General features: G+C 44.8%; 1 protein-coding gene across 12 annotated transcripts in view; it reads left to right on the top strand.

Annotated features, from left to right (window-relative positions):
- The window catches only part of ST6GAL1 (ST6 beta-galactoside alpha-2,6-sialyltransferase 1), a 123,341-nt gene that overhangs the window by 78,634 nt on the left and 24,498 nt on the right, over positions 1-20,209 (top strand). For 10 of the 12 annotated variants that reach the window (XM_072752489.1, XM_072752490.1, XM_072752487.1 and 7 more), the window contains 2 exons: positions 9,865-10,000; positions 13,932-14,567. In XM_072752489.1, coding sequence (XP_072608590.1) covers positions 13,982-14,567 — 586 coding nt within the window. In that variant the 5' untranslated portion in view covers positions 9,865-10,000; positions 13,932-13,981. Of the gene's footprint in view, positions 1-1,235; positions 1,436-9,864; positions 10,001-13,931; positions 14,568-15,601; positions 15,779-20,209 lie in introns of those variants that run through there. The other 2 variants (XM_026007341.2, XM_026007344.2) reach the window with 2 other exon arrangements.

Below are 20,209 nucleotides of genomic sequence, written 5' to 3'. Positions count from 1 at the left end.
GGGTGTGGGATTTCTGGCTGTTTTCTGCACTGCCGTATCTCCGGGTGGATCACAGTAGGCAATGAGCATTGGCAGAATGAGCGCACCTATCTGTAAGTACGTGTGTGTGTTGTCCTCATGGACTCTGGGACTGCTGCAGAGTGGAGAAGCTCCGGCCTCTCTGCTCATGTCTCTCACCCTGAACTCCCCTAACCAACCGCGACTGAGACCCTCCTACGTATAAAACACTTGGGGGAACCATCAAACTTGAGACCATCGAATCTCAACAAGCCTTGAAATCTAACACTCCATTTACAGGAAGCACAGAGCAGAGAGGAGTAAGTTAAACAAATCATAAGGAGGTCCTCCGCCAGATTCAGTACTAGGAACATTCCATGGGTCAGAGGACTTAGTTTCTCCCACAAACAGAAGTCCTAAAAAAGGAAAATAAGGGCTCTATTATAAATTAAAAGAGTTTAGAATGGTATATTATCCACACATGACATTTGGATCCTCTTTAAGGAATTAGTGCAAAAGACACTTTTAAGAGAACTGGTGAAAATTTGAAATTGAGTATCGATGGCACTGTGGTTCTATATATATATATATATATATATCCTCATATATTCTCTGGCAGAACCAACTGTGTGTGTGTGTGGCATATTCTAGAGAAAGAAACTCCCTAGAAAATTATTTGAGGGGCTCTGGTCCTACATCTCCCAAGGATGGCACATAGCTAATACCATCCTAGATGCCAGCAAGGTGAGTTCATTTATGACATAAATGGGTGTTGGAAGACATTAGGGCTTAATTTTCCCAAGGAACGCCAATGGAGAAGAGATGGTGGCAGAGACTGGTCAGAGGGCTGACATTTGCTTTAAATTACTTCAGAGGAAAAAAGGGAAGGTGAAATAGATGAAGTTGGCAAAGGGCACCTGGGTGGGTCAGTGGTTGAGCATCTGCCTTTGCCTCAGGTCATGATCCTGGGGTCCTGGGATTGAGTTCCGCATTGGGCTCCCCTCAGGGAGCTGGCTTCTCCCTCCACCTGTGTCTCTTCCTCTCTCTGTGTGTCTCTTATGCATAAATAAATAAAATCTTAAAAAAAAAGATAAAGTTGGCAAGATGTTGGTACTCTTTGGAGCTGGGTTCTAAAAACAGGCTCATTGTGTTACTTCCGTACCTATTTGTATGTGTAAAAACTTCTATCGTATAAATGAAATTCTTTTTTAAATATTGGGAGGAGGTGAAACAGTCCCACTTCCTGATGGGGAGGGAGGCCCATTTTCTTTTCTCTGCTCCTCTGTTGGGTGTGGGTTGAAGTGTGGAGGCAAAGGGGATGGGCCTGCTGCCCTGGAGGCATGTCGTGCTTATTCACCCCTCCTTATAGGCCCTTTGCTCCTTCTTCCTTGGCTCTACTCTGACTGATGCAGTGGAGTGCGCAGTGGTTCACAGTGTGGTAAGATCGGGCAAGATGCCGGCTGGGACTGGGTGGTGGGCATCAGCCAGAGAGGGAGCCAGTGGGGGCAAAGTTCCTTGTTCAGCCGATACCTGTCAAATGGGAAGGTACATATTTCTTCAAATATACAACTGGGGAAGGCACGAGGTTGAAGACCGTAGCAAATGGCCTGTGATTTCCCTTTGCTGTGGTTCTGGAAATCCTGTGTTCAGAGCTCTCCCCACCTGGTCCAAGTGGCTGGCTCTGGGCAGAAACCCCAGAGGGGCTGCTCTGTCCATGGTGGGCACTCAGTACCCCCACAAAGTCCTGTCCTCAGGCTTTCCAGAAACCTCAGGGAAATGTATGCAGGTGTTTCTTCTCTATCAGTGGCTGCCTGGCTGGGAAAAGATCTAATTTCTGTTAAGAGACACTTTTTGCCACCTGGGTCTGGAACAGTTGGGGCAAGCTGGGATGAAAGCCCCTTTATCTTCAGGGCTTTGATCTGGGCAGGATATCCCTCTCCCCACCATTAGCTCGGAGGCCGGGCTTGCCCTCAGGTAAACATTGGCAAACACTGCTACTCAGACACCCCATGAAATCTCTTGTGGCTTCCTTTTTCCTTTTACTCTCTTCTCAGATTTACTCACTGCAGGTTGGTTTCCTGTTGCTTAATGTGTTTGTGATCTGAACAAAATTGTGACTTGTCAGAAATATTTTGACATTAACTATTCCCTTTTTTGACCTGTGCCAGTGCCCACTGATGAAACTCGGGGCACCAGGGACTGGGAGTGAGTCAGCAGCCAGGCCCACATCTCTGGGGACTCTGGGGACTCTGGAAGCAAGTGACAGCAGTACCTGCCTCAGGCAGTCGTTGCTGCAGGAATTAAATGAGCTTCACTGACTTACAGGAGCTTTACCGTATGTAAAGCGCTTAGCACATGGTAAAAGTTCAATAATTATTTGCTGCAACAAAGTCCCAAAGTCTGTCATTAAATTGTTGCCACCACCCTGCAGGGGCAAATTTTAAAATTTTATTAGCCATCCTTTACAGATAAAGACACCAGGTTTGTAAAAGTTGACCAACTGGCCTATCCTCCCACAATGGACAGATAGAAAAGTTGGGATTTGAATCTGGGCTTTTGAAATGACAGAGCGTGAACTCTTTCTCTGAAGCCAGGGCTTCTCAAACTGTCCCTGAAGGATCAGGTTTCCCTCCCAACCCCAACCTGTCACACACATCAGTAGTTTCTAAAATACAATGAAGAGGATTTATTGGAACAATTCAAAGAAGGACATTTAAAATACAAGCCTTATTTTTAAAGTTACTGTTAGATTCAATAGGCATAAATTTCCTCTTCCAAATTAGTATAAGAAATGATTACATTCGCTATCTGTACTCTTCTCATCCTGGATCTGGAGAAAGCTTTCTCAAACTAGCCCTTCCTTATGTGCAAATCTCACTGGAGTAATGGTGCCCTCTGCTTCTCAGAGCATGGTGGGCAGGTGGGACCACTCATGTCAGAGTTGCTTGGGTGCTTGTTAAATGCCCATCTCTGAGCTCCTTCCCAGACTGCTTGGATCAGAATGACTGAGGAAGAATTCAGAAATCTGCATTTCAACAAGTCATTTGATAATTGCAACGTGCTCAGAGTTTGACCATCCGTGCTCTGCGTGGTGCTGCTTCCCCTTGTGGTTAATAGATGATAGGGAAATGGTCAAGTGAGTATAGATGTTTTATTCTCACCCCTATTCCCACCCGGCTTTGTAATTGTTGTGGTTTTTAAGTTCTTAAGAAGTTCCTTTCCGTAGAAACTCACCGACAGAACCTGCTTTCTCAATTCATCTTAGTGCATGTCAGCAAATGTGTATTGGGTAGAGGGGAAACAGACCAGGAGGTGCTCACAACCAGTGGACAAGTGTTGTTGATTGAGTACAGAATCAAGGGGCGCTTCAGTGTGCAGAGGTGGGGGAAGAGGATGAGAAGGATCTAGCATTGGAGACTTCTGAGAGATGATCAGTAAAGTGAAGAAAAACCAGAACAGCGAGTTGTAGATTAGAGAAGCCAGAAGGGGGAAATGACCAACTTTGGAAAATGCTGCTGCTGAGCCGAACGCGATGAAGACTGAGCCCTGACCATTCATTTACTTAGCAACACAGTGGTCATGAAGGTCTTTGGTGACGTTGACAAGAACAGTTTTCTGGAGATGGGGGAGGCCTGCTGGGGGGCATTCAAATGAGAATGGAAAGAGGGAAATTGGAAACACTGACTCTACACAGTTCTTTCAAGGAGTTTTACCGCAAAAGAAAGCAGGTAGGAGGTGGGAGGTAAGATGAGGTCAAGAAGTTACACAGGAGGAACAGGGAAATGGAGGTTATTTAGAACTCGTGCCAGGGCTAAATATGTGACTATTGTCAAGTCCCATATCTTTTTCAGCGAATTCCTTCAGTAAAACAGAAAGATTGTCTCCCATATTCTCCTTTCAAGCTCTTTCAAACTCTCCCACTCCCAAATGATAGTGTTCGGAAAGAGTCTGCAAATAACTCTTACTCCTTACATGGCTTAATTTGAACACATTTTTTCATATGACATTGCATTTTTTTGGTGTTTTCCTCCTCTATTTTTTGGCTGAAGTGTTCTAAAGGAGATTTCATCTCTAACTATATCACCTGAATAAGACTTAAAAAAAAAAGAAACATAAGCACATTATGTAATCATAATAAAGGAATACTTACTGTTATATGCCTAACAAAAGTAAGGATGATTTCTTAATATCATATAATAGCAAATCTATATGCAAATATCCCTATTTGCCCCCAACGGTGTTTTGTTCAAATCAGGATTCAAGCCAAGTCTGCATGATGTTTTTGTCTTTTAGCCATTTGTTTTTCCCACCCATTGACCTGTTGATGAAGCTTGTTCAGTTGTTCTGTAGAATGCCCTGCTTTCTGGGTCTGTCTGATAACTTCTCTCTTGTGTCAGGTACCTTGTTCTTCTTGCTCCTGTGTTTTCTAAAACCTGGAATTACATATAAAGGCTTGAGTATATACCAACTAAACATTTCGGGTGAGAATTTTTCAGAGGTGGCACCGTGTGCTTCCTGTTGCTTCACACCAGAAGGCACATACTGTTGAGGTGCCCTACTCTTAGTGATGCTAAGACCGATCAGGGTCAGGTGGTGGCTGCCTTAATCAAGAGACTTTTGTTTTGTTTTGTTTTTTTAAGATAGGAGAAGCAATAGCATGTCTATGTGCTGATAAGCATGATCTTTGAGAGAGGGCTACAAATGATGCAGAAGAAAAGGGAGATTTTGTAGAAGAATATCCTTAAGTAGACAAGAATATACAGGATCTATTGGAACAGATGTTGGGTATTCCAAGGGTTGGGTGCCACCAATTCATCCATAGCAACACGAGATCATTTGGGCGTAAATGCAAGTAAGGTGAGGAGCTGTGGTACAAAGGTGTGTTGTGTCTGTGGTAATTCTATTCTGATAGCTTCCTTTCTCTCTATGAATAAGTAGCAAATTCATCAAGGGAAGTGGAAGATGAGGGGACTTTTCATGGGGAGGAAGTCAGATAGTTCTCTTGGAGAGTGGTGGGTGAATTGACCAAAAAAGTAACATGTGATTGCTAGGAAGGATGAAGGCGCTACTTGAAGTTAGTGATCATGAACTTGAGGTGAAATCCCTAAGTTTTACTTTGTGATTTTCTTTAGCCCTGCAGCTGCACTCCGGCAGGTGTGGAGGAAGACAGAGAGTTGGATTTAACCAGAATTGGGGTTTATCCAACGTTGTGTGACGAGAGAGGCCAATTTAATGCCTGACCACGGAGTTGCAGCTGGGTAGAAAGGGAAGTGAGAATATGAATGAAGTGAGAGATAGTGAGAAGGTGATAGGAATAGCCAGAGAAGATAGTCGAAGGTCGGTACTAGTTGGACTAAGCTACAAAGATAGGAGTGGTGATTGGGGGTGGTGGTGCCTGAAATCAGGACTGTAGAGTATTTTTTGAAAATGATAAGATCAGAGATATGACCTTGGTGGTGAGTGGCTAAAGTCACAGTCTTTGGAGTAGAGGAGCTCAAAGAACTGTGAGACCAGGGAGCTAGAATGGTTCTGTAGGTAGATGTTTATATCCCCAAGAGGAAGGACAGAAGTAGTGCGGGGAGGATTATGGTGGGCCAAGTGCAAAAATATTCAAGGAACGAAGAAGAGTGTCCTGGTGGAGGGGAAATGACTTCACCAAGGTGGGTCGCAGGCAGCCTGGCCTGCATGGGTTTGTCTGAGGATGAAACAAGATTGTGTGAAGTTCTCAGCACCAGGCACAGGCTCTACATGCCTTAGTGGCTCCAAAAGGCAGAGCTGAACCCACTGGATTAGTTCTTATAAGGAGTTGATTTCTCTTCATTTTAAGACCTTCTAAGGGGCAGAGCTATTCACATCACTCTGAGTGCCCCCCCGGGGGGGGGGGTAAATTCCCTGTCACTCATGTCTCCAATAGACAAAATGGACTTCTGCAGTGACAATGCTGCCGAGGTGATTCTAGCCACTGGCAGTGATGGGTGGCTGAGCGAGTGCCAGTCTAGCAGTCGAAGGACATGGGAAATGGGGAAGGGTGGTATTGGAGCCAGCTTCATTCTTTCATTCAGACATGACTGAACACGTCCCACTTATGGCTCAGACCTGGCTAGAAGTGGAGGGGCCAGAAATAAACCTTTAAAGGAACCTCAGTCTGGGTGGGATAGACCTGCGACCAGATAAATGTCATGTAGTCTCTGGAGCGCCAGAACAGGCACCATGGAGTCTTGATCTCTGTGGGGTTAAGAAACTCTTCAGGGTCCAGGGGCACCTAAGCTGGTATGGGGGGGTGGGAAGGGAGTGGGAGATGGGGTTGAGTGGCTGTGGCCTCGTGTGAACAGGGTAGGAAAGGACATTTCATCAGAAGGAACTTGCCTTGTGAGGCAACCAAGGACAAAGGACGAAAGAGTAGGACATTTGGAGGGTCACAAGTGAGTTAGTCTGAGAAAATTACGCCTCTTCCTTATTTTAGTTTCCCTATTTGTAGTTGGGACAGTAATGGTTTGCACTGGGTAGGGCCTGGTGAGGAGTCAATGAAATAATGTGTATAATCTCTGTCACGTGCCCTATTGTAATCCCTTTGAGTGTAATCCCTTACTTGTTTATTTAAATAATGCTATGAGAGTGGCTTTTTAATTTTTTTAAGATTTTATTTTATATTTTTTATTCATGAGACACACAGAGAGAGGCAGAGACATAGGTAGAGGGAGAAGCAGGCTCCCCACAGGGAGCCCGATGTGGGACTCGATCCCAGGACCCTGGGACCATGACCCCAGCCAAAGACCGACGCCCAACCAGAGCTACTCAGGTGCATCTGGCTCTTTTATTAGTATTCTCATTTTATAGATAAAGAAGCTGAGTCTTTGAGGGTTGAGTAGCTTGCCGGAGGTCATATAACTGGTGCAAGATGGTTTGAACTCTTGCCCTGATCTTTCTAACCACCACCACCACCACCACCAACACCACCAACACCCCCAGCCCAGAGTTCTAACCCTTAACCCCTAGTCAGTGCTGAGCACATAGCTGGTGCTAAGTAAGTGGTAACTGTTATTGTCATTGATTGCTCTAATTTCTCACCTGGAGAATTGAGGCCTCTGTAGAACTTCTGAGGCTGGTTGAAGTTCACCACAGCTGCAATCTCATGAGCAGCAGTGAAATTTCTGGAAGACTCCCATCACGTATGATAGATGTACATCAACAATTGCTCTACTTTGTTTCAGTTAGTCAGTTTTTAGAAATCAAGAGCAGGAAGTGGTTGTTATCTCCTAAGAGACGAAGTTGTTCTGAGCAGATGTGATTGATAAGGGGAGGAAGATCTGTGTTAGCTGCACTCTTCTGCTGTCTGTGTCCTGAATTCAAACTGAAGTCACCTGCCCCACAGCTTAGGGGAATGGCAGCAAACCACATTCATAAGCTAGAGGCATCATCTAAAGGGCAGGGGGCCTACCTGCAGTGTTCCTCAGGAGGGTGCCAAGAAAGAATATTTTCCATCAGTGATGCCTGAGGAAAGCGTAGACCTCTTAAGAGCTGGTGATCCTTCGTTCAACAAATACTGATTGAGTATTTACCATGTGCCAGACACTCGTCTAGGCATTGAAGATAGTAGCGATGAAGGCTGGCAAGGTTTCTACCGAAGGAGTTTACATTTTTAGTAGCGGAGCCAGATGGTAATCATATAATAATATGAATGCATGCATAATTACAGACTCGCACCACGAAGGACACATATGTGACATGAAAAGAGGTAGAGCTATCAGAGATATTCTAGGACTCAACCAGGAGTCTACCCAGGAGCCAGTTCTTTGAACTAATGAGAGCCCTGGGTTTTTGACAAGATCACCCCAACACCTCTCACTTTTGCCCCGTCAGACCTGCCCAGTGCCCACACCTGCCCACCTGCCAGTCTGAACCCCAGGCCTGCCAGGTGGGGGCTTCCCCTTAGGTCATGGGATGGAGCCACTTGTGGCCACTGTGACTTCCTCTGATCTCTTCGTGCTGCGTCTCCTAGGACGGGCTTTGAGATCAGCCCAGGAGTGGGTATGGAGTTGATATACAGGGTCCAAGTGTATTTTCAATATTGTTCCTAACATGTTGTTTTGCCTAATTATTCTGGTAACATAATAAGCATAATAAAAGAAGTCAAACTGAGAGAGGACTCCTTGCTCAGCTTGTTCCTCAGCTGTTTTCAGGTCATTATCTTGTACCTTTCTTCTAGTTATTTGAACATGAGTAACTTTTCATCACAATGATTTTTGCAGAGATAACATTCTCTGTTTTACTTTTTTTGTTTTAATATATGAAGAATTTCCCCCCTTATTGCTACAGAAATTCACATGCAATTATATATATTATCACATATTACCTTATATATTTTAAATTAATATTGCTAATACATAATATATATGTGTATAGTCTATCAGGTAGAGGTACCCTGGTTTAACTATTTCCCTTTTGCTGAAAGCCTAGTTGTTAGCCTTAGATTTTCACCATTAGAAATCACTTTGTAATTGAAAACTACTTTTTTTCTTGCATGTACATATTGCTTTATAAAACTCTTTCTTTATCCCACTGATCCTCTTCTAAATCTCACCACTACTGTGGAAGGTAGGGAGTCATTTATGTGCAAGGAAACCAGAATATGTCGTCTTGATCTTCTTTCAATCATTTGTTGTCTTATTTCCTACAAGTATGGTAACTTGGTTGATGGTCATAAGCTCTTAATTCTATGACCTGGTACCTTCTAATTTTTACTGCTCCCTCAGAATATACCAATTTTATTACAACCTGTTCAGTAATGATATTAATCATTTTGAAAACTGTCTGATATAAATTCTATAAACCAGCATTTTTATTTTTTTATTTTTATAAACCAGCATCTTAATATGCCAGTTGTCGCTTTTGGGTTTCTATCAAGATTCATCATCATTTTATGTGCTTGTTAATTATGTTTCCTGTTTTGTGATTTGTCCATTCATGTGGAGTGCCTGTTTATTTTGAGGAGCTTTGACTCTCTTTACCCTTTGCACAGCTGGACTCTTTATTTCCTTTTAATTACAGCATTTTCTTGGAGACAAGTGAGAGTTTTCATGCAAGTGACTATTAAAGTTGTCTTTTATTATTTTTCTATATTCTGTCAGAAGAAAGAGCTGACAAATATAGAAGTCTGTTTTTAGCATTTTCAAATTATATTTTTATAATATTTTTTCCAACTCTAAGAGTAATGCATGTACATTTTAGAAATTTTGGAATATACAAAAAATTGTAAAACATGAAAACCCATTCATTATTCTACCGTCCAGGGTTATCTTATCTTGTTCTGTTTCTAGTCCTTTCTCTTTTTACGGGTACCTTAAAGAACAATTTTCATGGATTTGATTAGAATATGATATACAGTTTTACAATCTCTTTTTTCTAGTTAGCATTATACTGATCGAAATTTCAAAGAAAGTGTTCTTTGATAATAAATAAAAGAAAATCTGTCTAGAGTGTATTTAGGGATGATCCGAATCTTCTCTCACCAAATTACTATTTATGTATCCCCAAACCAGTGACTGAATAATCCTTCCTTCCTACATTGGTCTGTGGGGACTGCTTTATCCTTCTAGCATGTTCTTATCTAGTATCAGTCTATTTCTAGGCCTTCTCTGCTACTCACGACTCTGAGCACTGCACCTATAATGGGCTCTTGTCTCTGTGTTTCTTTTTCTGAGCTTTCCAGGCTTCCTGGATCAAGCTGTAGTGGAGGCCAGGAAACTAGCTGAGGGGCCTGTCCACCTTGTTAATATTTAACCCTGACCCTGCTGGAAACCAGCCCCTAACCTCCTCTTTGTTGTTTTTTCCCTTTTCTTTTCTTTTTTTTCATTTTGGCCTTTGCAGATGTTTTTTGATCATCCAGAGAAAAATGAGCCTTGGCCTCCAGATCCAATAAAGCATACATTCCTCCCATGGAGAAGAGCACTGATTCCTGAGGACCTGCAGGGCCTGCAGCCCCAGGGGGATTAGCCAAAAGCAGGTAAGGAAGGCATGGGCTATGGGAGCAGCAAAGGGGTACATTCCTAATTGAAGAATGGGGCAATGGAGTGTGTGGCTGGGAGTCAGAGTCTCAATGTCTGACTATGGCTTTGCTGTTTTCTTCATCTTTTTTTTTTTTTAGTTCTGATTCGGTGAGGGGTGGGGATAGATGGTTTTCCTGTGTCTATAACTGGTAAGTATTAGACTTGAAGTTATTCTGGGGTTCAGTCCACCATTTTTGAGCACCTACTTTGTGCCAAGCCCACCTTTGGTACTCATGTAGTGATGAGTAAATCAGGGCAGGAACCTTACTTTGAGATTTTCTCTTGGTTCAGTGTTGGCTTGTTCTCTATAGGTGACAATGTGGGCTCTTACCATATTCTTCTAGAAGCCTGGTGGGGATGGTTAAGGATTTATTGATATAGTCCCATCAGTTCAGTAATCCTTTATTGAGTACCCAGTCAGTTTCAGGTACTGTGCTGGACACTGGGGTTTCAGGAATGAGCCGGGCGGGGGGGGGTTCCCCTCTAGCTGGCGGTCAGCAGGAATAGTGAGCATTGCTAAACACTAAAAACGAGTGGGAGGGGGCTTCATGGGAAGTCAGAAATAGAAAGGTAACACTGTCTAGTTGCCAGGCAAATGGACAGGGAGAGACTACAGCAGTGAAAAGGCCCAGAGGCTAAGACATCTGGAAAATCCAAAGCTTGATGTGTTTTCCCAAAGAATTAGGGGAAAAAAATATACTACTCCTTTCCTTCAGCTTCGGCTAAAGGAAACTGCTTCCATCGTGTTTCTTTAGAGCAGCTGGAGAGGGAAACAAGGGTCTTGAAGCTCTCTGTGTCTTATGAGCAGAAGCTCCAGCCAGCCGTTGGACTGGGAGCCCCAAGAGAGGGTGGTGTCAGGACACCTAGGGAGCCCTGAGGTGAGCTTTCAGATGAGTGTCCTGGTGCCGTGACCCTGAAGCCTCGGGCTGTCTCAAAGTTGCAGGACTATTGTGCCTGGCATTTTGGAGGAGCTCTTCTGAGACCCTCAACCTTCTAGAGTCAGTCTTAGCAGGAAGGTGACCACCGGCTCCTTCCGAGCCTGAGTTCCTATGCAGTGAATCGGGGCCTGCCTCCCTACCTCTTGTCTCACTTTCCTTATACACATAAAAGTTAAATCCCAGCTCTCAACTGTGCCACTTCCAAATCACTCATGCAACTGTGGAGATTAAATAAATAATAAACGTGGATATATAAAACTGCAGCTTTTTCAACTCTAAATGGAGCCAAGATGATTTGCTCTGCTTACATGACAGGGTTATTCTGGGTCTCAAAATCCTAATTACTGCGAAGGAGCTGCCTGAGGGTAACCTGGTGCATGCAGGCGGGTCAGGGCTGGGACATGCTATGGCAGAGGTGGTTTTCCTGTGATCATCTGACAGATTGGCTTGTCCCTCTTAGAGCCCCTGATTTCTGAGTCCTCTTTGGTCAACACTTTTCTCTGTCTTTTAATATAGATGCCTGTCTTTGAGCACACAGACCGTGAACTTTTAGAGTCAGACAGACCTGGGTTGGAATTCCGGTTCTGGCTCCGACCACCTGTTGACTTTGGAGAAGCCCTGGAGCTTTACTAAGCCTCAGTGTTTTCATCTTCTCCAGGGGGGCCGTGAATATCTATTCCATTGTGTCACAGTAAATATTAAATTAGACCTTGCAACTAAAGTGCCTACCATATGGAAAGCACCCTTCTCTTTCTTCTTGAGTTCCATTTCCTTCTTCTTGAGCTCCTTAGCTACCCTAGCCATGTGATCAGCTGAGCGAGTGTCTGAGGAAATTGAGTTCCTTAGTTTTCTGACCTGTAAGCAGCAACCCCCTCAACCCATTTCTTGATCCCATGTTTGAGGTTTTTTTCCTCTATGTACATTGTATCACTTCTCAGACTTCCACGGCTCCAGGCAAGCACCCATTCTCCCCAGATCCACTGGCTCTTGAGGTCTGGGGTGATGGGAAGCACGGTATCACCGGTACTGCCCATGGATTCCAGAAGCAGCCTGGGTGTCACTTACATTAAAGAGTCCGGAGGAGGACCTGAAACTCAGATTGAGGAATCATGGCCAGTGTTCTACTCTGCCATCTTTCCGGGTCCCACATGGCCTCCATGTGGCCCTCAGCCAAGGGGCTGCCCTCTGGTCTGTGTTCAGAACACTTCCTGTGCAATGATGATCTAGATTAAACACCATTTCTGCTGGTCCTCCCAGCACACCTGAGTGAGAGAGAGATTACTCACAGAAAACCCAGGTAGAGACAGGTTTAGTGACTTGCCCAAAGTCACCAATAATGGGGAGAGAACTCTGGTTTTGTGAATATCTAGTCTAGGACTCCTACCCCTTGTCCTGGATATCCTTAGCACTGGGCTCCAAGAGAAGAAACTATGGATCCCTAGTGGGTTAGCAAAACCCCACAGGTGATTGCTTAGACTCATTACGGTAAATAGACTCAGTTATTTAGGAAAGAACTTAATGTTTTCCAAAAGATACAGACATTGTTTGAGTTCAAAGTACTTCCATCTTCCGTTCAGTTACACAATAAATTCTGGGAAAACAAAGTAGGGCTTTACCCAGATATGAAAGGGACCATTAGGCTCTATTTGTATAAAGAAAATCCATTTGCCAGAACTTTCAGCAGTTTCGTGCATGTTTATGCTGAAAAGGACATGGATTATGGAATCAAGTGCACTTGGATTTGAACTTCATCACTACAATTTACTCAGCTTTGTGATGCTAGGCACTTCTCTTAACCTCCCAGAGCCTCAGGCTTCTAATCTATAAATACGGAGATTATGACACCCTCCTGGCCAGGGATGGTCAGGGCCTCTCCGCACAGCACAGAGGATGCCCTTCCTGCTGGACTGTCATGTGCGTGGTGCTGGCTGGAGCCGTACATGACAGAGCCCTGGTTTATGGCGAAATAACATGAAAGAACACCTGACGTGCTTGAGGCACCTCTCTTTTTATCTCTTTAATTGGTTATGTGCCTGCTGTCTTCCCAGGATGTCCTCTCCTTTACCATGAGGTGAGGCTGCTTCCTTGCCACTTGATAGTGCTCTCGCAGGGCACTCCATGAAGCTGAGTTTACATTGTAAGCTAACTGGTGGTCTTCTTCTCAAGCAGGAGTCCAACACCGCAACCCCTAAAGAGATGCGTCCCAGGTCTCTGGCACTGTCTCTGGACAGAGGTCTCTTTTTTGCAATTTTATTTATTTACTTTATTTTAAAAAATTTTTTAAAAGATTTTATTTATTCATGAGAGAGAGACAGAGACAGAGACAGAGACACAGGCAGAGGGAGAAGCAGGCTCCATGCAGGGAGCCCGACACGGGACTCCATCCCAGGACTCCAGGATCACGCCCTGGGCCAAAGGCAGGCGCTGAACCACGGAGCCACCCAGGGATCCCCTTTTTCTGGCAATTTTAAAAGGATGGTGGGCCTCTACGCATTTTTGGGAGTTTGGATTCTTGTCAGGTAGACCAGTCATCCTGCTCTTCCTTTTTTTTCCTCCTGTTTTCCAAGCATATGTGCCTTTGTTGAACAGATAGCATAAGGCCCCAGGAGACCAGCGATGCATAGATGGTTCCTGACCTCACCAAGCTCAGGTAGTCAGGGAGCTAGTGTGTGAGAAGGAATGGTCGGAGAATACAGAAAGTGTTCATGGCTTAGAGAGGAAAAAGGGAGTGTCTGAGGCCCACGGCCTACATTCAAAGCTCAGACTGAGGCTGAATGTTGGCTCCAAGGAGCTGCAGGCTGCGAGCCTGGTGGAAGGTAGACGGGCTGGAAATGAGTCCCTTCATTCTGAATCCATTGCCCAGCTCATTGCCCCACCTCCTGCCGGTCACTAGATTTTGTTCACATCTTTTTTTTTTTTTTTTTTTTTTGCCTCCTCTTACCTTTTTTAGGCTCGTTTTCTACTCAGCACAGAGTGGCTGCCCTGAACACATCTTTCATTATGATTCACACCAACTTGAAGAAAAAGTTCAGCTGCTGCGTGTTGGCCTTTCTCCTGTTTGCAGTCATCTGTGTGTGGAAGGAGAAGAAGAAAGGGAGCTTCTATGATTCCCTCAAGTTGCAAACCAAGGAATTCCAGGTGGTGAGAGGGCTGGAGAAACAGGCTGCGACTTTGAGCAGCACTCAGAACCTCCCCAGGGCCAGCCAGGCCCTCAGCAGTCCCCGGGGCCCAGTCAAGGCCAAGTCAGAGGCCTCCTTCCAGGTGTGGAACAAGGACAGCTCTTCCAAAAACCTCATCCCCAGGCTGCAGAAGATCTGGAGAAATTATCTGAACATGAATAAGTATAAAGTGTCCTACAAGGGGCCAGGGCCGGGGGTCAAGCTCAGTGCAGAGGCCCTGCACTGCCATCTCCGGGACCACGTGAACGTCTCCATGGTAGAGGCCACAGATTTTCCCTTCAACACCTCTGAATGGGAGGGTTTCCTACCCAAGGAGAACATTAGGACCAAGGCTGGGCCATGGGGAAGGTGCGCTGTTGTCTCCTCAGCCGGATCCCTGAAGTCCTCCCAGCTGGGCCGAGAAATAGGTGGGTTCTGGAGTGTGAAGACTCCTCCTATGGAGCGGGGTGTGTGGACGGGACTGGCAAGGCCCCACTCTGGCCCGTGAGCTAGTGCTGCGCTCCCTGCGGCGTCCTCTGGCCTTCTCGTGGACTCAGAGGGAGCAGGGGGGCAGCCGAAAGGGTGAGGATCCATCTGGGCCCCCAGCACCCTTATCAATGGGAACAGCTTTGCTTTCCTCTGTTTTCTCTGGGTTTTTTTTTCCCCCCTTTGGAAAATATATTTATTATTGGTAGTGAGTGCAGTAAAGATGTCAGTATTCATGATCGAGAAGAGGTTGTATAAGCCAAGGTTGCCTTTATGTTGATAAAAAAATGCCTTATTTCACTTGTAATCATAAACATTATTCCAGTAAAAGAGGTACATTTTTCTTTCCTTTTTGTCTTACTTACATGATCACCATTATAAGTTAAAATGAAGTAGCTCTTACATAGTCAAGGGAGGAGAGAAAAAGAGAAAACCAACATGCCAGAGCCTAGACGATTGCACCCAGCATTTCTGTGTATAATATTGCTGTTCTACAGACGATACCATTGGAAAAGTGAAATCTGCCCTGAGTGATAAGCACAACCCTATAATTGACTTGAAAACAGTAGAAGCACTGATTTCTCCTGTATCTTCAGGTTCTGAAGTTCTGTACTTGTACTGGCTAGTCGGGGACTAATTGCCTCTTTTGGCCTCAGCTGTCTGAGTAATTTTCAGCCTTTCTGTTTGAAAATCACTAATTAGAGTGGGAATTCTTAACTTGGGGGCTATGGACCAAACTTAGGGGGTTCACGAGTCCTTAAAATTGTGTGGAAAATACCTGTGGATTAGGTGTGTATAAAGTGTGTGTGTGTGTGTGTGTGTGTGTGTGTGTGTTAAGTCAGTCCGTACATTGTTCCAGAGAGAAAGTCCATAGCTTCCCATCGATTTTTCTGAGAGTTCTCTGTGACTTGGCTAAAAGCCACTGGTCAGAATATATCAACTTGCTTTTTTTTCTTTCTTTCTGAAATCCTCACAGTTTCATAAAGATGGAGAGTCTGTCCATGTTTGTAAACATGTGTACAGCACAAAGCAATGGCCTTGCTTAAGGCTCCCTAGTTGTGTTTTCCATTATTGTGAAATGAATCAGGCTAAAGGAAGCAAAAAGCACAGGAAGCCTTGCTCTTCTGTCCGGCTCTGGAAGGTACTGGAGCAGGTGAGGTCATATGTCTCCTTTTTTATTCCCTCCTTAAGACTGCCAGGAAAAATGGTCTGAAACCACAGCTCTCAAAGGCAGAAAAGTAGACCCAAATTGGATTCCCTGAAGCAGAAAGAAGTGATGAGGTCACATCTTGTGCCTCCCCAAATAGGCAGCACTCACTAATCAAGGCTGCCAAGATAATCCGCCCCACCCCAACTTTGGCGTTTGCCTTTTTGATTTCTTCTGGGTTTTGTTTTCTAGAAGCTCCATGTGATTGCTTTTTGTTCACCCATAATGGAACTAAATTCCTTTCTTTCTTCCTGACTTTTGCTCTACAATGGTAATGTCTCCAATATCCCAGGTGCTAACTGATCCTCCTCTCTGTGTTAGCTCATCACTGACGGCCTGGCTGGAACTGGCTGAGTTTGAGGCAGAGCCTGATACTTCTATGAATTGGAACTACAGTCTTTATGCACTCCATGAAAGTTTGCAAGTGACTTACATACACAGTAAAATAATTTTTTTTTCTGTAGACTACAGTTATAATTTCAGGTATGAATTACCCTGGGAAGACTTTGCTCTTGGGATGTAACAAACATTGCATGTTGGACTTCCAGCCTCCTCCCTTTTCTTAGGGCAATCCCCTGGGCATTTAGTCTAACAAATGTTTTAAGGAATTCATTCATTCTTTTATTCATTTGTGGATCTTTCAACAACACAGAGCGGGTCTCAGAAGACAAAGGGGAAAGCTCTTTGCTGAAGGCCTGGGAGTATCAGACAGCATGTCAGGCCCACGGCCCTCCCACTATACCTAGAATTTGTTCTGCTTATTGCCGGGTATTGAGTGTACCGAATGGTTTTGAATTGTTTGCTCTTACAAATTGTACTGTTGACAGGGTTTTTGTGCAGGTAACTTAAGTGACCAAAGGGAAAATATCCACAGTCATGGGGCTAGAAGACCAAAGTAAGATAAGTTTTATGGCTCTTTTTTCGTCCATTGCAAAATTGTTTACCAGAGGGATTGTAATAATGTACTATTATCTCCAGTAGCCCCTGAAACCAGCCAACCGTGGTGGGCACAGTCATTTTCAATTATTTTTGTTACATGTACATGTAAGGTGACTTAGATTTGAGTTTTCATTTCAAACAATAAGCATATTTCTCAAACATTGTAACCAATCGGAGTAACGCTTATTGTGCACCTGCTGTGCACCCAGCATGTTTTGCTTTCTAATCCTCCTCTGTAATCCTGTGATGTAGGGATGATTATTGTTCCCATTTAACTGATGATTATTGTTCCCTTTTAACTTACTAGCTGACTGTTGAGGCTCAAAGAGATTATGTAACGGATAAATAGTGGACTGGGACTTGAAACCGGGTCCTTCGACTCCAAGGCCTGCATGCTCACTCGCTCTGCTCTTGTGCCTACAGGGGTTGTAGCTTTATTTATTTTATTTTATTTTATTTTATTTTATTTTATTTTATTTTATTTTATTTTATTTATTTTATTTTTTATTTTTTTATATTTTATTTTATTTATTTTATTATTTTTTTAGATTTTATTTATTCACAAGAGACACACAGAGAGAGGCAGAGGGAGAAGCAGGTTCCCTGTGGGGAGCCTGATGCAGGACTCAATCCCATGGCCCCAGGGATCACTCACTGAGCTGAGGGCAGATGCTAAACCACTGAGCCACGCAGGTGCCCCAGTTGTAGCTTTATAATAAAGTTTTTGGTGTGATGAATCCCTTGTCAGGTGAAAAAAAGCAATCCCGTGATATTCTTGCTTACTTGCTCTCCCACGGGAAGGAGAAGCACACTCTGAGTTGAGGCAAAAGCAAGAGGCAAAGGCTGCCTGGGACAAAATGCAGAGCATGTTGGGGGGCCCTGTAGGGTGAAGGGGCTGAGGAGCCAGGCCAGAAAGATAGGCAAGGGACAGCCCCCACAGGATGTTGACGGTCACAGAAAAGACTCTGGGTTTCGTTCTTTAAGCCATAGAGTCCTAGAAGGGTTTTCAGCAAGCTAGTGATGAGATCATGTGCATTTTGGAGGGATTTCTCATTTCTCTGAACCCCCTTGTCTATGGGGAATGCTATGTAATCTATTCTCAGGGATTATTGCCACTTCCGGATGAGAAGTGCCTGGCCTGCTGGAGCAGTGATCGTGGTGGTGGTGGAAAGAACAGGTCTGATTTGAGAAGAGACAGAAATTATTTAACTAGAAAGGACCTTGAGGGACAGATGGGAGCCAGAGTCTCTAGCTTGGGAGGATATCTCGAATCATAGGGGAGCATGCTTTTGGAGGAGGGTAGGTGCTGTCTGGGAGGGCCTGAATCTGAAGTGTTTGTGGATTTCTCTGAGTAGATATCTATGCGGTTAGGCTTTTGACTCTGGGGGAAGGGTCAGGTGGGGGGGCGGGTTGTGGGTGGGGAGATCAGATTCAGGCAGGGGTCATTTGTCCCTAGGCGGTAGTTGTAGTCAGGAGAGAGGGCTCAGGAGAAAGCCTCTGGAAAGTGTAGAGATGTAAGGGACAAGATGTAAGGGAAAGAACAGGGAAGGCAGGCTTTCTGAAGGCCAGAGAGAAGGAACAGGGAGAAGCAGGTGTATGCCTTACGATGGGAGGCAAGGGGAGCAGAGGTTGGGTAGATTTGGGGCAGATGGGGTTCTGTGCAGAGTGAGGTCTGAGAAGACATCCTTGGATTGTGTAGCTCAGAAAATAGGATTGCTTCTATCAGGAGTCAGCAAACACTTCCTGTAAAGGGCCGGATGGCAAATATTTTTGGTGTTGAGGTTATACAGTGTCTCTCGCAGCTACTCAACTCTGCTGTCATAGTGCAAAAGCAAACTAGACAGTAGTAAACGAACGGGCCTGGCTATGTTCCAGTAAAACTTTATTAACCAAAACGGAGAACAGGCCAGATTTTTGCCTTCAAAGGCCATAATTGTCCGGCCCTGATGTGTATTATATCTAATTTTCCTAACCGGGAGCAGAATATAGCCTCCCAAATGTGATTACCTGATTCATGAAGCCAACTTGAAAATCTAAAAAAAGCTTGGTCTAAATTGTGATAAAATCCCTTCCATTCCAATTCTCAGCTATTTAGAGCTACTATACCTGCAGACCGTGGATTTTGGTGTATTGATGAATTTACTAAGGAGCTGACTCTGTTGAATATTCTAGACATGCACATGGTGGTGCATTTATTTCCGCATTTTCTAATTTGTGTCTTTTTCTGTCCTCTCATTCTAAGCTCAACAGCAGTGGTGGCCGCTGTGTTCTGCAGCCTCCCCCTGGCAAAGGCTCATTTGTGGGGGGCCTGGTGGCTGTGGATTTCTCTGCTGGTGATTTCCTAGAGGCCTGTCTGACTTGAGGACTTCTTCAGCCTCCGATAGCAAAAGATAGTTTGGTGAACAAGGCCGCTGTCCTCTTTCTTTAGGAGCCCAATTTAGTAGTCAATTTTAGAGTTATCTTCTTTGATATATTTTTTTTTTCTCCTTAGAATAAAATCCAGACTTCGTACCTGGCCTCCACACCCTGTGTGACCTGGTTCCTGCCAGCTTCTTTAGCTGCATTTTTTTTTTCTTCCCCTCACTCACTCGTCTCCAGCCAAGTCCTTACTGTCCTTGGGGCCCCGACGACACTGCCTCCTCTGGCTGGACCGTGCTTCCTGGGACCCTCCCCGTGGGTGGCCCTTCTTTGGGTTCAGCTTGAAGGCATGCTCCTGAATCCTCCCTCTGTCCACAGGAGATTCCCGCAGGATCTCTGTCATACCGCCTAGTTTATTCGTGCCGTGGTATTAATCACAGACTGTAACCGTCTTGCGTGTAGCTGGTTGTGCTTCTTTGTTGGCTCCCTCCTTGCTGTGGATGGCAAGAGCTCTGAGGGCAAGGACCTTGTCTTTCTTGCTCACAGCCATTGTCTCCAGTGCCTAGAACTGTGCCTGACGGGAGTAGGTGCTTAATCAGTATTTGTTAAGTGAACAAATACATTTTTCTTTTCTTATGGTCAGTACCAGAGATGGCTCCTAAGCCTCCTCTTGCTGGATGCTCTCCATTTACCCCTCGGCCCCATGCTCTTCCCTTTTTTGGCTCACTTTGGGCCCTGAGAGGTTAAATTTGGGATTGTGTCACTTGGGCTTCCATGCTCTCTGGGTTTTATTTGGGACCAGACAGTAGAAGTCCTGCTCCAAAACTGAGAAGGAAGAGAGTGAAGTTGGGGTGTCTGTCCCTCACTCCCTCCACCCCCCCCCCCACCCGGGCAGCTCTCTCACTGCAGAATGCTCACAGGCTGCTTCTTTCTCAGCTTACAGTCTGGCCCCTTTCAAGTGCCTCTCTGTCTCTGAGTCTCTCTCTCTTTTCCCTCAGGCCAAGAAACCAAGGGAAGGAGGAGAGAGAGGTTGGGGTACCGATTCCATCCTCGCTGGCTGGACATCAGTTATAGCCGTGT

Source organism: Vulpes vulpes, chromosome 3 (genome assembly GCF_048418805.1).
Source record: "Vulpes vulpes isolate BD-2025 chromosome 3, VulVul3, whole genome shotgun sequence".
NCBI lineage: Eukaryota > Metazoa > Chordata > Mammalia > Carnivora > Canidae > Vulpes > Vulpes vulpes.
This window is presented reverse-complemented; position numbering and strand designations above follow the sequence as displayed.